We start from the raw sequence: 14,401 nt of genomic DNA, 5'->3' as shown, positions 1-14,401 counted from the left end.
GGAGCAATCTACAAGCTCTCTGCTGAGGATATTCTGGGCTTGTGTATCTACCCTTTCCGACATTAAGAGGGCTAACTCTGACACTGCTGACTCGCATCTTCGTGAGATTAAGAAATTGAAGTTTGAAGAACCCCGCCGGTTCAAGAAGAAGGCCAATGAAGATCAGTACAGATTCAACTCGAAACTGACGAACATTCTAGATGAGGCAAAATCTTCGTATTCTACGCAAAACCTGGACACTAAAAAACCCTTTAGACCAAAAATGTCTTAAAATTCCAGGACAAATTCCATTACTTTTTCGAGGACTCTGTTGCCTTCAGTCCGAGGGCCCATTTCACGAAAGTCCTGTTAACTTAACTGACCCAATGCTATATTTTAAATTCAAAATTCAAAGGATAGAAAAGCAGGTTCTAACACCCAGATCAGTCCATTTTGTTTTTTAGCTGATAGTTTTGTTGTACTTGTTTTCAAAACTTTTGAAATCCCCATCTTCAATGAAAACAGAACAGCTTTATAAACCGGTCAGTGACCAGGACCTTCAGAAAAAATTATGGGCCCCAGGAGTTTGTCTCAAACTTATTAACATTAATCATATTCTGAAAGCAATTAATTAATTGATTTTTTCATTTCTTTCTTTTTTTGGCTGATCTAAAAAGTATTTATATTCACTCATTCCTTTTAGACAATTTTCCAAAACTTAAACAGAGATCAAATCAAATTTCCATGTTTAGAAACAATATCAAAAAATACCATTATAATAATGACTTGTCTGATTTCCCACAATTGTTAAAATGCTTGATATTTTGAGGGCTATGCACTCATAATTATTTGTTTACATGAACAATCTGTGCAACCTACAAGTAAATTGTAATTTATTAAATTAAATTAAGGTCATTGCAGCCTCCCTATTTTAACAAGCTTGTTAATTTTCCAGTGGCCTTCTCTCCCCATTGTTCACAAAAGTGCATGTTTTGTGAGTATTCCATGTATGACTCAGTTTACAATATAGAAAGTGTAAATCTTGCCTTGTACATGTACAATATCATTTGTTATTTCAAGGACTTACAGTGTTATGTTTGACGCAACGCATTTTCCAATATCCACCATTAACGTTCTGTTTGTCTTCCCTAGTCAGAAGAAAGCATATAAAATAGAATCACAACTAACATAACATAACATAACATGACATCAACTTTATTTCAACGCGATAAGTGTTTAAAGCTCCACACTTATGGGGTCGTGCATTGAAACTAGTCCTAAAACCAATATCTATTACTAACTTACATACAAAACAAAAGTAAGATAATTTACTAATAATTAATAATGATAAAAATTTGTACAATATATGTGATATAATACGCATAAGATGTCATTAAAAATAAATGTAGTCTTGATCACAAAAATTAATGTTGAGACAGATGTTACCTTAAAGTGAAAATCTTTAAATTCAGCAATCTTACTTAATCTTGAATCTATGCTCTTTCGATGGTGTAGCATGAACAACTCAAATTTGAGAAAAAATCAACTATTGTCAATTGCTAAATGACCATCAAAACAGCTCTCAGATTCATGGACAAAGAAAAATTCAAATTGCTGAAGCTACTGGTAATTTAAACAGATGACAAAGAAAACTGCAAAATGCAGAATTTAATAAAACTGATTTTAATTAATTTATTTTAAAAGTCAGTAAGGCACCAATGGGTTACTAATTTTATCCTATGACCCGTATGCCTATATGGTCCTTAATGGCTTATACTATTTTCCGAAACGAAACGAACCGAAATGAAATTGTACTATTTTGCGAAACGAAACAAAACGAAATTTTGCGAAATGGCGTTTTTTCGCCTTTATTTAGCAAATATGTCCTCTTCGTCCGAAACAAAATGTGTCCACTAATAAAATGATCAATCTTTCTAAGAGCCTGGTCACTTCTCAATTTATTGACCATAATAGAACTCGTTTCGCAAAGTAGTAACTTTTACAGAATTACTATTTTGCAAAATGGCATTTTTTCACCTTTATTTAGCAAATATGTCCTCTTTGCCCGAAACAAAATGAAAGACAACTACTTGTTTTTGTTCTCGATTGCTCTTTATTGGCTCGGAGTTTACTCTTTATTGTAGTTATAATTCTGTTTTCTATTCTGCTCTGTATTCCTTGTAGTTTGTTCTGTTCTATTTATGGTTGCCGCAACTCAATTTTATAGCTGACCAACAAGCCACATGGGTGACTGGCAATTCCAGCCAAACTCAATGAACGCTCCATGTTTGGTCAAACTGCTGGGAAAATACGTTATAAGGTGACCAGAGGTGACCAGGCTCTTAGAAATATTGATCATTTTATTAGTGGAAACATTTTGTTTCGGATGAAGAGGACATATTTGCTAAATAAAGGTGAAAAAACGCCATTTCGCAAAATAGTAATTCTGTCAAAATTAGTACTTTGCAAAATGAGTACTATAAATTATGGTGAATAAAATGAGAGGTGATTAGGCTCTTAGAAATATTGATCATTTTATTAGTGGACACATTTCATTTCGGACGAAGAGGACATATTTGCTAAATAAAGGCAAAAAAAGGCCATTTCGCAAAATTTCATTTCATTTCATTTCGTTTCGCAAAATAGTACAATTTCGTTTCGTTTCGTTTTGTTTCACAAAAATAATATAAGCCGTCCTTAATCCATGCAACACTGCTGATCCAAACTACACGTTTTTTTTTTTTTTTTTTTCTTGACCTGGCCCATCACTCCAACATCTAATGTCTACTTTTCTTCTTTATTGTTCTTCAGTATTCAGACAAGTGTATCAGATGCGTATTAATTCTTGCTTCCTTCTACAACATGCCATACATCAACAGAACCCAGAACCTAGTACAAATATTTCACCTGATCCACAATGCAAAAATGTGATCACTAATTTTGTCTGAAAAAATCTATGATCTGAGAGCTTTTCAGGGCCTTTATTTTAAACACACTTGTCTCAAGATCTATGTACCCCCTCCCTTAAATTTATGAAAGATGCATACCATAGTGGCTTCCTCTCTCCTCTCATAAAATGATAGCTTGTTCTAATATCAAGTTGTGAAGGCGAAGGTATATTGTTGAAGACACTCCAAAAACTCTAAGAATTCAAAAATGAGTGAAATATGTCAAATTATTAATATTGTAATTAACAGTTGAATGAGGTACAGTTGTGCATGCATGTACAGGCATGTATTATGATGAAAGACGAAAGGAACCATAAAAGATTGTTACAATTGTATAAAACTTTCTATTAGTATTTACGAAGAATCTTTTCACAACTCTCACTTCACAAGGATCGAATTATTTGTATACTTTTAATTAAGAAAACCATTATGAAATGTAAAATACATTTGCAAACACAAATATATTGCGAGCAAAATTTTGAAAGCAACGAATAATTTTTGGAAGACATTTTCGCTAATAAAGAGTCCCTTCTGAGGTCTGATCTACTAAATAACGTCATTTCCTAATCATATCAACCAAGCTCATAATTTATTCACTCCCCTTGTCAAAGTCTAGACTCTGGAAATCGAAATAAATTTTCGGGTAAATGAGTACACGCACAACTTCCTACTAAAAAAATCAAATACAGCATTACAAAACCACAAAAATACTTATGCTTTGGTAACGTTCAAAGATTAGGAGAGGAATACGCAATTCTCTGGGGAACGACTATTTTATATTTGACAGCTCGAATTACTCTGACCTTCGATTTTTCGTGGATAACATGAACTTTGTCAGTTGATTTTAACCTGAAAAACGTACATACCTGGATTGTGTGGACAGTATACACCTTTCGGAGATTTGCTGCGTATTCTGCCGCTGTCGCCCCGCGAACATATCTAGAAACAAACAATGGTTACTTCGCATGCATCCGAAAACAAAAATATTGAAGAGAAATGATTTATTCTCACTTATCATGCCAGAGAGTCCACGCTGTATTTAATGGAATTCCACTCTTTTCAGAGCTTTCTAATTCATTCAACGATCGCCTTGAAAGATGAGGTGAATTTCTGTTGGCTTCTACGCCATCATTCTCCATCTTGGGAGAGAGATCGGGTAAAAAAACATTTGATATGACAGGAGAAGCCCTTTGTTCGACCGCCATTTCTACAGCGATGATCTTGGAATCACAACAAATACGTCATGAATTTTCCAAAATATTACCTGCAGGGGTCCGGCTGGTGATGTTTCGATTTCAAGGGTGTTTTTTTTCTTTAAATCGGTTTTTTTCTCATTAAAATAGAATATGAACTTACTCAATTGTGAAATGGACTTGCTGAAAGTACCGAAATAAATTTTTAGCAGAATATTTTCATCGAGCAAGGAAATGTGTAATTAAATGACTTCCTTTCTTCCGTAGTTTAGTTTCAATTCTCCCATGAACTCTATACTAAGGCCAGGGTACCAAGCTACGGCCGAATCCAACATGGCGTCTTTAGCCGAGCAACTGCGTGCTTTATCGAATCCAGAACCAAGTCGTATTGATTTGGATGAAGACGAATTTGATGTGACGAGAGCACAAACAATCAAAAATGCGAACGATGGCGAAGACTTTGAAGATCAAGGAACCTCAGTCGCCAGTAATTTACGTAAGAAAACAGCCATTTTGTTGCAAGATGTCGACAAGAAGTATGCCGGGCATAAGATTTCACGGGCTCAACTTGAAGCCTCCCGGGAACACGTCGCTGGTTCAGGCGAAGAGGAGGAAGATAACGAAGAAGAGGAATCTGAAAGTGATTCTGGAGGTACCAAAAAACTCCCTATGGAAGCCAATTAGTTATGAAAGTTTAAGACCAGGTGGTCTCGTGCTATGTTAGCTTAAATGAGCACGTGCATGCATAACTCCGTGCTTGACGATCACGTTTGGTCCACCTTTGCGTTAAATGAGAAGAAAGAATATACATAAGGTAAATTCGTAGTGTAGCCAATAACTTTGAGACAGTAACTCGCTAAGCAGCATGCGAAACACTCTGGTATACGTATGCACATAAGGCTCTCCAAGGGTTTGATTGGGGTTATTAGGCCAGTAAATGGGTAGAAAGTGTAGTCTGATAGGGTAAAAAGTGCCTTAAACGCAAAGGCTTATCCTTTAACATTTACAAGGTTTCTTTTTTCAAATATAATTTCCTTGCTGATGATTAGATGATTTAAACGGAGTTGAAATACCAGAAGATGAAGATTATCTTGACAGTAAGGAAGACAATACGGAAGGAAGTGTAGATGAAGTGGAACGTGTTACTTTTTCCGATGATAATGATGATGAGGATATTGATAATGATGGGGAAGACAGTCTACATTCAGGAACTGACAATGAAAGTGACGAAGAATTTGCTGGGTCTGGCGATGATTCAGACATAAACGGAGATGGTGGTAAAAGTGATAATGATATTGAAGAAGATGAAGATGACATGGGTAATAATACCATTCAACAGTTTTCTTCAACAAGTCTGAAGGAAGACATTGAGAAAGGAACAGCTGCAAAGCATCAGCTTAGTAAGTCACAAAATTGTTAATGAAACTGACTGGTTTGGAATCCAACAGATTTACTTTACTTTACTTTAATCATTTTCTCAACAAACTTAACACATATACAAAGCTGAGGGGAAGGCCAAGAAAACAGGAAAGGGTTCCCTTACAAAAGGCCACCCAAAAAAGAAAAACACTACACATACCTATATATATTTTTAATAATAATTATAATAATAATAATAATAATAATAATAATAATAATAATTTGTTTCGTTATAGGGTTTAATGATAATTTTTTTAGACCTCAGAGTGCATGATATTTAATGGTGTTCCACTCTTATTGAGCTACTTGTAAATTCCCAAAAGAAACTCAATCCTAATTGATTTATTCAATCCCAAGTTTGAACACACAGTTACAGCTGCAATGGATTGTGTATTGTCAGGAAATTTCCAGTATATACTGCAGAATTGTTGTTTTCTCTACCTTTCCTTATAAATCAAGTCTATTACCAACAGTACAGCCTATTAGCTATATTTAACATGAAGAGTTAAATCATAAGCACATATATGCATGTTTATTCTGCGTAGATTTCCTCCAGATGAATATTGTGCTCTTCTTGACCTTGAGTATGAATAAAGGCTGATAGTTTCTAAAGAAACTGTTTGGGGCTGCGTCGGTGGGGGTAACGAAATAATTTGAATATATCAACAAAGTTGAAATGGTAAATTGGCCACTGTTACGATTATAAAAGCTGACGTTTCGAGCGTTAGCCCTTCATCGGAGCGAAACGAAGGGCTCGATGAAGGGCTAACGCCTGATGAAGGGCTAACGGTCGACGAAGGGCTAACGCTCGACAAAGGGCTAACACTCCAATGTAGGGTTAATGCTCGAAACGTCAGCTTTTACAATCGTAACGGTGGCCAATTTACCATTTCAACTTTGTTGATATATTCAAATTACTTGAGTATGACTGTTGCTTAGGTTGTGCAAATTGATGACTTTGGCTACAAATTTAATCTGCAAAACATGTTTCTTCTCACCATGTTGACATTAAAACAGTTCCATACATTAGTCACGTTTGTATCAAGTGGATTCACCCTGGTAGCATAGATATGGGGAGCAGGGATGGCGCAGTGGTGAGAGCACTCGCCTCCCACCACTGTGGCCCGGGTTCGATTCCCGGACCTGGCGTCTCATGTGGGTTGAGTTTGTTGTTGGTTCTCCTCCTTGCTCCGAGGGTTTTTCTCCGGGTCCTCCGGTTTTCCTCCCTCCGCAAAAACCAACATTCTAAATTCCAATTCGATCTGGAACAGTGGACAAGAATAGCCACCCAGTGGATGTCCATTGTTAAATCATTATTTATTATTTATTTATTTATATGCTCAGACTTAAATCCATTATTTTCTCTCTCTGACTTTTCTCATATTTTTTTTTTTAAATAGGTGTTAAATTTTTTGGCAAAGTTATCTCATGCTTTTTTCCTAGGTTTGTGGGATAGTTTCCTTGAGATGCGTATTCGATTACAGAAGGCTCTTTTGATTGGCAACAGACTCCCACAGCTTGACCAGCATGCATCCTTAAATTTCTCTGGAGACAAGAACCTTAAAGACACATACAAAGAAGGTAAAAGAAAACTGTTCTGTTTTCTTATTACTTCTGTACCCCTCTCTTATACCTTGATCCCTTTTGCTACCACTGCTGAGTTTTGTAAAAAATTGAATAGTTAGGCTGGCATATATTGTAACTATTGTCACTATATTCATCGACTGGCTCATTTTGGGGACAGTCACTCTTCCATTGCTTTCTGTATTCTGTCCTTATTCAATGACCAGCTACTCTGTATCTTACTTTAAATGCAACTATAAGCATTTTCCAAGACAGAAATTCTCCTTTTAATATTAATACAATATCAAGCAGAAAAGTTACAAGAATAAAGGAAAATATCAATTAGGGGATTTTTAGTTGATCTAATACCAAATTCTCCAAGGTAATATCAAAGAATTTTATGACAGGCAGTAAGGAGAATTATTAACAAGATATTGAGTGTGAAAGGGTAAACCTTCCACGATCATCTTACTTGGAATCAGTTCTTTTACATCATTCTGCAGTTGGTACATGTACAGGTACTGTTCTTGTTGTTCTTACTAATAATTAGTGCACCACAGGAGCCTTATAATAAACTACCTGACATCTAACAGGGTACATTTATTTACAGGGAGAAAATCAGTGGCAAAACTTCTTGGAAATCTTCTGTGGATACAAGAAAAGCTACTGGACCAAAATCCAGACACAAAGGACATCTTATACCCAGGAAAGGAGTTGAGCAAAAGCACCGGTCAAGGTAGTGATGTGGATGAAGAAATACCCAGTGATACAGAAGATGAAAAGAGTAATAATGATGATGAGGAGGGTGATAATTTTACCAATAAGGATCAAGTAAATGGTAAACAGGCAGAGGGTAGCTTGAAGCTTCCAGCAAAAAGGAAACACGAGTTGGTAAGGTTACTATTAATGGCATTTTATTCACTTACCAGGCACACCATTTTTTATGAGAAAATAATTATGCTTGTTCAATCAAAATCTGCTCATTAATACCGGTAAATGAATAAACAACAGACAAACATTGTTGATCATTGACTTTACCTGATTTGGTGGTTCTAAGTAGAACCGGGGTGGCTCTGAAAAGAACCTTTTGTTTGAAAGCTTGGCTGAGCTCAGCTACTCATCGTCCTCGGCTTTGCTGTCTGTCTCGAACTCATTGTCAATTGGCTCTTCTGCTTCTTCTGCTTCTTCTTCCTCGTCGTCCCAAACTGAAAATCTTCAGTTCCATAAAGAGCATTGTTGATGCTATAGGACTTGAGCAATCTCATAATCAAATCAACTGGGATTTCGCTACATGCTCGATCATTCCATGGCAACACCATCTCTTCACTGGGCGCTCGCTTCTTTCCAGAAGGTGTGTAGGTAAACGGGCTGTTAACCATCCAGGCTTCGTGCTGTAACTTCATACCGTAATTAGTAACTTTTGAAAGGAAATTGTTGTAAGTACAGCTTATGTGGTCAACAAAATTTTTCGAAATTCTTGGTGCATCTTATAACAAGATATTTAGGTGAAATAATTTTCATTTTGCTTACTTGTTACAATCATCTTCGAAAGGTTAGGGTACATCTTATAACTGAGTGCGCCTTATAAGTGAAAAAATATGGTATTTTTGATGCATGTGTACTAAGTACACCACCTACATATGCATCAATCACAAAGCTGTGCACCTTTATTTTTAGCCATCATATGGAAGACTTCAACAGGAACTTTGTACACAGTCATGTACCCCTTGCAGCTTAATGTTACAAGGAAAATAAAACATGCAGACATTATCAGAAAAGCTAGGTGAAAAAAGAAGTAATGCTCATACTGTTGTCTGCTGAATGCTGTATAGAATACCGGTTGCTATTGTCTTGCATCGTACATTTAAGCTTTATTTCACTCTCTTATAGTAAGGAAATGGAATTATATCTTAAATAGTTTTTCTTCTTTGGGATTTCAATTTCAGTGTGTTAGAAAGTGATTTTGGATACATTGAGAGCACAATTTACATATACGTATAGATTTTGATGCCTTGTAGTTTTAAACAATATCCAGGTTAAAATGATTTCAAACTAGTTTGATTTCTACATGATATTTTCATAGTGTAAGGATTACAGTTGCATACAAGGCTCCTGAAATCATGGGAAAAACAAATGAAACTACAGTTTTAAGACTCATTTTTGCCTGAATCTGTTTTTTTATTTCGATAAAAATTACAGCAATTACGAAAAGGTAGACTGAAGTAGGAATGTCAGTTTGCCTTGGCTGAAGTGCCATTTTTTAAAGCCCCTTGTGTATTGGTCCAAGAGCTTTACAAATAAAACTGCCCTATACATGTAGCTTTTCTGTTAAATTTTTTCCCAAATTTGTTTTAAGATCTAGGTGCCCAATTTGTTTTCCTTGCTTTCCTAGGCAACATCAGAATATGCAGAATGTATTTCCAAGCGGCATGCAGCCTTTAAGGGTTTCAGAGATGCTACAATATCAAAATGGAGTGAGAAAACACGATTGGCATCTGGAAAAATTAACAGCAAGGTACCTATATTTTCACCACAGTTACAATAATTATTATTTGATTTACATGTGTGATAACATTATGTTTTAGTTTGACGAAAGAGTACTTTATTCAGGGTATAGCTCTTTGTTGTATTTTTTTTTCTTTTAATATTTTATAACCCATTTGCAAAGTCGGTAGAATGCCAATCAGTGAAATAAGTTTGTTCACTTTTTATTCATTACACGTATATTTTGTATGAACATTTTGTAACTAACTATATTTATGTTACCTTTCTTCAGACTTTTGGTTCTTTTGACCGGTCAGCAGTAGCTCAAATAAATCATGTAAGTTATTGTAGAATAAGATGAGAATTAAAGTACATGTTTTTTACTTCTGTAACATTACGTATGATGCACGATCCTCGCAGTAGAGAACATTGTTAACAGTGTTAGCCCAGCTCTTTGAAAATTATTTAAACCAATACAGTTGCCTTTTTTGTTTTAATTTCAGATTTTATCTGATAAAAGCCGTCTTGTAAAACGAACCCAACTCAAAAGGACCCCATACAGAGTATTGGGAAAGTCTGAAAAAGAGGAAATCCAAGATATGGACTCCAACAAGGTTTGGTTGTTATGGATACTGCAGTCTGTTTTTTATCAACACATGCACTTGAGCAGGTGTCCATCAATCATAGGAACGTTTTAAAGAAAAACAAAGCTGATGATTGTATTTGTTGTGTGATGCTGCTTGCAGGAACAGTCTGACTTCCATTTAAAAGACTACGATGAGGAAATATTTGACGATGATGATTTTTACCATCAGGTAACTAAACCTTCCCTTGTCTTGGCTGTATCTAGAACTTTATTGCAAGACAAGTTTCATAGTAATTCCTACTCCTTTAGCTTCAATTAAGAGGAAATAATTATCTACAAATAGTAACTGAACCATGCGATGAAATAAACATTTTTCCTCACAAATAATATGATTGGCTTTTTCCGTTCTTTCTTGCCTCATTTTTCTTCGTATTTTTCTCGTTCACTATTTGTTCGCAGTGCTGTTGTGTAGTAACATATTTTATTTCTTTCTTAATTAACAGCTTTTAAGGGAATTTATAGAGCAACGAACCGGTGGAAACACTGATAATCCCATTGAGATGGGAAGGTAAGAACAACAGTGAACTACTAATTGACACTTACTTTTTTTCAAAATCGCCACCTCAGGTAATATTGATCGCCATTTTCATACTCGTCCTATACCATTGATTAACTTATTCCTTTTTTATTCTTTTTTTTTTATTCTTTTTTTTACTTAAAGAAATAACAAATCGTCAAAACGCGGTGTAATTTCTTGCTGGAAACCACACGTGATCTTACTTTTTCTTTGGAACAGAATTAATTTCTCAAGCGTGCGTCGAAACCTTTGACAATGAGCTAAAAGATGGTCACCTGCTGTCGGCTTCTCATGATATTGTAGCATCCTTCTTGTATGCTAAATGTTCAGTCGCATTGGTCAACAGCCAATCGCAATTTCTTATCTTATATATTCGACCTGTTCTCGGGTCTGACACGGTAACTGCAGACTTCGTTTCAAACAAAAATTTCTCAATGTTAACGGTGATGCTCTTTGCTTTCAGACAGTGGCTAGCGCTTCAAAAACTAAGAAGAAAAGTGAAAAAGAAAGTAGATACGAAGGCCAGTAAAGGCAGAAAAATTCGGTGAGTCCTAACTCTAGAACCGCGAAGAATAACATGCCTAAAGTTTCTCTTTTTAAGTATCACCTCATTTTTCAAACGAATGTTATCGAAAGTGGTCGGGCTTTTCTGTGGTTTTACTCATCACCATTGCGCTCTGTGATTGCTTGTAAAAACTCGCGCCGGTTTTAAGCGATCGCGCACCCGCGTTTTCCCGCGCGCGGGCACTCATTTTGGCGGCAAATTTTCATTGGTTCTTTCTTATAAATTATTTCCCTTTCTTCTGATTGGCCCTTTTCATTTCGTTTGGCCTTTTGACATTCAGTCAAAAAGCGCACTAACTGCGACAATTTTCGACCGATTATCTAGTCTAATAATGGACGTAATCATCTTCTTCCTTGTTGCACACAGATATGATGTTCACGGAAAACTTGTAAGCTTCATGGCTCCTATAGAGAAAGGAACCATGGCGGACTCTTCAAGGTTTGTATAAAGATGAATTTTCTTTGGTTTTACTTGTTCATTTTCTGGATTGTTTGTCTCTCTTTTCTCATGCTTCCATTTCTGGCAACCGCTTGATTCTCCTGCTCATATATCAGCTCCTTTTTATTTCACAAACAATCGTGTTCCTTTACCTTTCTCTACAGGAATGAATTATTTTGTTCTCTGTTTGGAGCAAAACAACAGGACAAGCCAGCAGATATTAACGTTTTCAGATGAAAACAACTCTGTGATATCAATTAGCTCAGTTATCGAATCAAGATGTTCGTGAGATGTCGTAAATGCAAATAATATAGTCTTCACGAGAAATGTAGCCTATGGCCTCATGTGAATTTTGCATTAATAACATTCTACGAAGCCGTGTTTCGAGGATTATATAGGTAATCGCACGGGGCCTCGTAAAATTAAGGATTAATATCACACGTGTTTTCGGAAGTTGCTGAAATTGCCCGAGTCGCTGCGCGACTCGGGCAATTTCTGCAACTTCCGAAAATACAAGTGATATTAATCCTTAATTTTACGAGGAACCATGTGATTACTTTTTTATAATATAAGGGGCAAAAAGTTTTCTAACTGATCTCGCGCAAAACGGGACGCCATTGTTACAAAACAAACAGAATTTTTTTACCTTGGCAGCTGTTGCCAAGCGATTTTCAGCCAATCATTTTCAAGTAATTTTTCCCGGGGCAATTACAAAAATTAAGAAAAAATGCCCTCTGTCTTGACCAATCACAATTCAGTAATTTTGCCCCTTATATGATAAAGGCAGCATATTAATATGATGAACAAGATGGTTAAAATAAAGCCGCATCATAAAAGCCCTCAGTTACATCATGTTTAACAAAAGAAGATATCTCTTGGCCTGCTTATTCCACTTAAGACCAAAAGAGTACCTTATGGGCATGTACAACGAGAAGTGTGTAAGGAGGACACTCACCAAATCTTCACGTGTCCCTCTCTTGCTCGCACATACGCAAGTCCCATGCCCCCTCTTCTAAAGAATAGGGAGCTTTCGCGACGGCAACGAGAACGGCAGAAAACAATAGGCTTAATGAGCAAAAATAATCGCCCTGCACGTGCGTTTAACATTTTGGTACATTTCTTTGCCGTTCTCAGCAAAACAACAACGTGAAATAACCAAACTTAAGTTTTCTCGAGAACGTGAGCGCATGACGGTTAATTTTTCTTTCTTTCTCCTTACTTTAACGCCGTTCGTAGTGATATAGTCCCTGAATAGTTCACCACCATTTTCCAAGTGAAACACATCGGAATAACCGAAAAATAGTTACAAAAAGGAAAAGTTAGATTTCGACACGACGTTTTCGTTGCCGTCGTCGTTGCTCAAGCTCCCAAGTGACTGCTCACTCATGGTCGTGTAAGTAACGTCGTGTATGCATCGAAATAGGCATCATTTTTGCAAGAAGTAGTCCGAATTTATAACTGGTTTCATTGAAATAACTGTTAACGCATATCAGTTAGGCCTCTCTGAATAATCTATTCAATTCATTATGTGCGGAGAAATAATTAAGCTGATCACTCGTACAAGAAACAAGACCCGAAAAACATGACTTCTTTTACGTGTTATTGACTTTGGTGATAATGCAAATGAACCCATGGCTGTTTTGAATAAATTGGAAAATTTTCCTGTTTGGAACGCGACTTTTGAAAAAGCCAAGGTCAATTATTTTGACAACTAACTTGAAATAGCTTATCAAGTTTTACATATTTTTCCGCTTGTGTTGCAGTACTACACCCAACGATGTGTCCATGTGTCTTTTTTGTGACCGAAGAGTTCCGTTTCTTTGCTGTTAAATCAGAAATAGCGATTGTTTTGGCGAATGACGAAGGGAACAATCAAACTTTTGATATCAGCTCAAGTTTCAGCCGATTTTTTCGCGTAGTTAAAGTATATTTGTATTGACCGTTATACGTAAACTCAACGTTTCCCATAAAAATCTTAAAAACAAGCTTTAATTAAACACTGCAATATTATTTGGAAAGCAGTAATATTTTTAATGTGAGTCGAGGTGGCGGCTTTTTTAAATAAATCTGGGCATCTTGTGCCAGACTAAAATTTCTAGAACGGAGCTTTCACACGGTCAGACTGCTCTCAGTATTGATTCAATAACCTCTTTGTAATTATTCTAGACCTTATTAATTAGACCTGTATCTAGTAGAGAGCCAAGTGTAAGTAAACATTTGCTCATTTCCAATATTGTTATTATACTTTTCCATTCCAAAAAATAGCACGAGTGTGGTGGACTGAAAACGAAATATTTCCAAAGGCATTCGAAAAATTCTGCCATGGTAAGCCGCTTACTTTGTTGGGTCACAGAATTAGTCGCGTGAATGTTAAAAATTCGAATCGCTCCTGTCGATCCAGAAAAAAGTGACACAAAAAAAAATTATACTTCTGTCAACGTCTCGATAGGAGAAAAATAATAAATGACAATACTAATACTTAGAGAGAAAAGGAAGAAAATTGAGATATCATCATTGCTGATAAAAGGTCGAGGACACGATTTTAATCATCTCAGTTTGCTAGATTGCTCAAGACTTTAGTTTGCTCGGTCGGCTTTGGATATTTCCATATTGGCTTAGAAAACCTAACTTGTCAATATCTCCCGGGTA

General features: G+C 36.1%; 2 protein-coding genes across 2 annotated transcripts in view; one reads left to right on the top strand and one right to left on the bottom strand.

Annotated features, from left to right (window-relative positions):
* The window catches only part of LOC111339215 (eukaryotic translation initiation factor 4E type 3), a 9,783-nt gene extending 5,619 nt beyond the window's left edge, over window positions 1-4,164 (bottom strand). The window contains exons 1-4 of the mRNA XM_088762207.1: window positions 3,939-4,164; window positions 3,794-3,866; window positions 3,027-3,121; window positions 1,067-1,127 (exon numbers count right to left, since the gene is read on the bottom strand). Coding sequence (XP_088618333.1) covers window positions 1,067-1,127; window positions 3,027-3,121; window positions 3,794-3,866; window positions 3,939-4,132 — 423 coding nt within the window. The 5' untranslated portion in view covers window positions 4,133-4,164. The remainder of the gene's footprint in view (window positions 1-1,066; window positions 1,128-3,026; window positions 3,122-3,793; window positions 3,867-3,938) is intronic.
* A 215-nt stretch (window positions 4,165-4,379) lies between these two features.
* On the top strand, window positions 4,380-13,419 carry LOC111339219 (protein AATF). The gene is made up of 12 exons (XM_022945816.2): window positions 4,380-4,772; window positions 5,170-5,520; window positions 6,983-7,120; window positions 7,713-7,993; window positions 9,495-9,617; window positions 9,879-9,923; window positions 10,090-10,200; window positions 10,333-10,401; window positions 10,676-10,740; window positions 11,213-11,293; window positions 11,681-11,752; window positions 11,917-13,419. Exons 1-12 carry the CDS (start codon window positions 4,406-4,408, stop codon window positions 11,987-11,989), a joined length of 1,776 nt encoding a protein of 591 aa, XP_022801551.2. The 5' UTR covers window positions 4,380-4,405; the 3' UTR covers window positions 11,990-13,419.
* Window positions 13,420-14,401: the final 982 nt, after the last annotated feature.

Source organism: Stylophora pistillata, chromosome 5 (assembly GCF_964205215.1).
Source record: "Stylophora pistillata chromosome 5, jaStyPist1.2, whole genome shotgun sequence".
NCBI lineage: Eukaryota > Metazoa > Cnidaria > Anthozoa > Scleractinia > Pocilloporidae > Stylophora > Stylophora pistillata.
The sequence above is the reverse complement of the archived record's forward strand: the minus strand, read 5'-3'. Positions and strand labels throughout refer to the sequence as shown.

Coding starts and splice junctions, on each gene's coding strand:
- LOC111339219 (XM_022945816.2), top strand. CDS start 4,406: ATGAACTCTATACTAAGGCCAGGGTACCAAGCTACGGCCGAATCCAAC. Junction 5,521..6,982: donor AGCTGCAAAGCATCAGCTTA/GTAAGTCACAAA, acceptor CTTTTTTCCTAG/GTTTGTGGGATAGTTTCCTT. Junction 7,121..7,712: donor TAAAGACACATACAAAGAAG/GTAAAAGAAAAC, acceptor ATTTATTTACAG/GGAGAAAATCAGTGGCAAAA.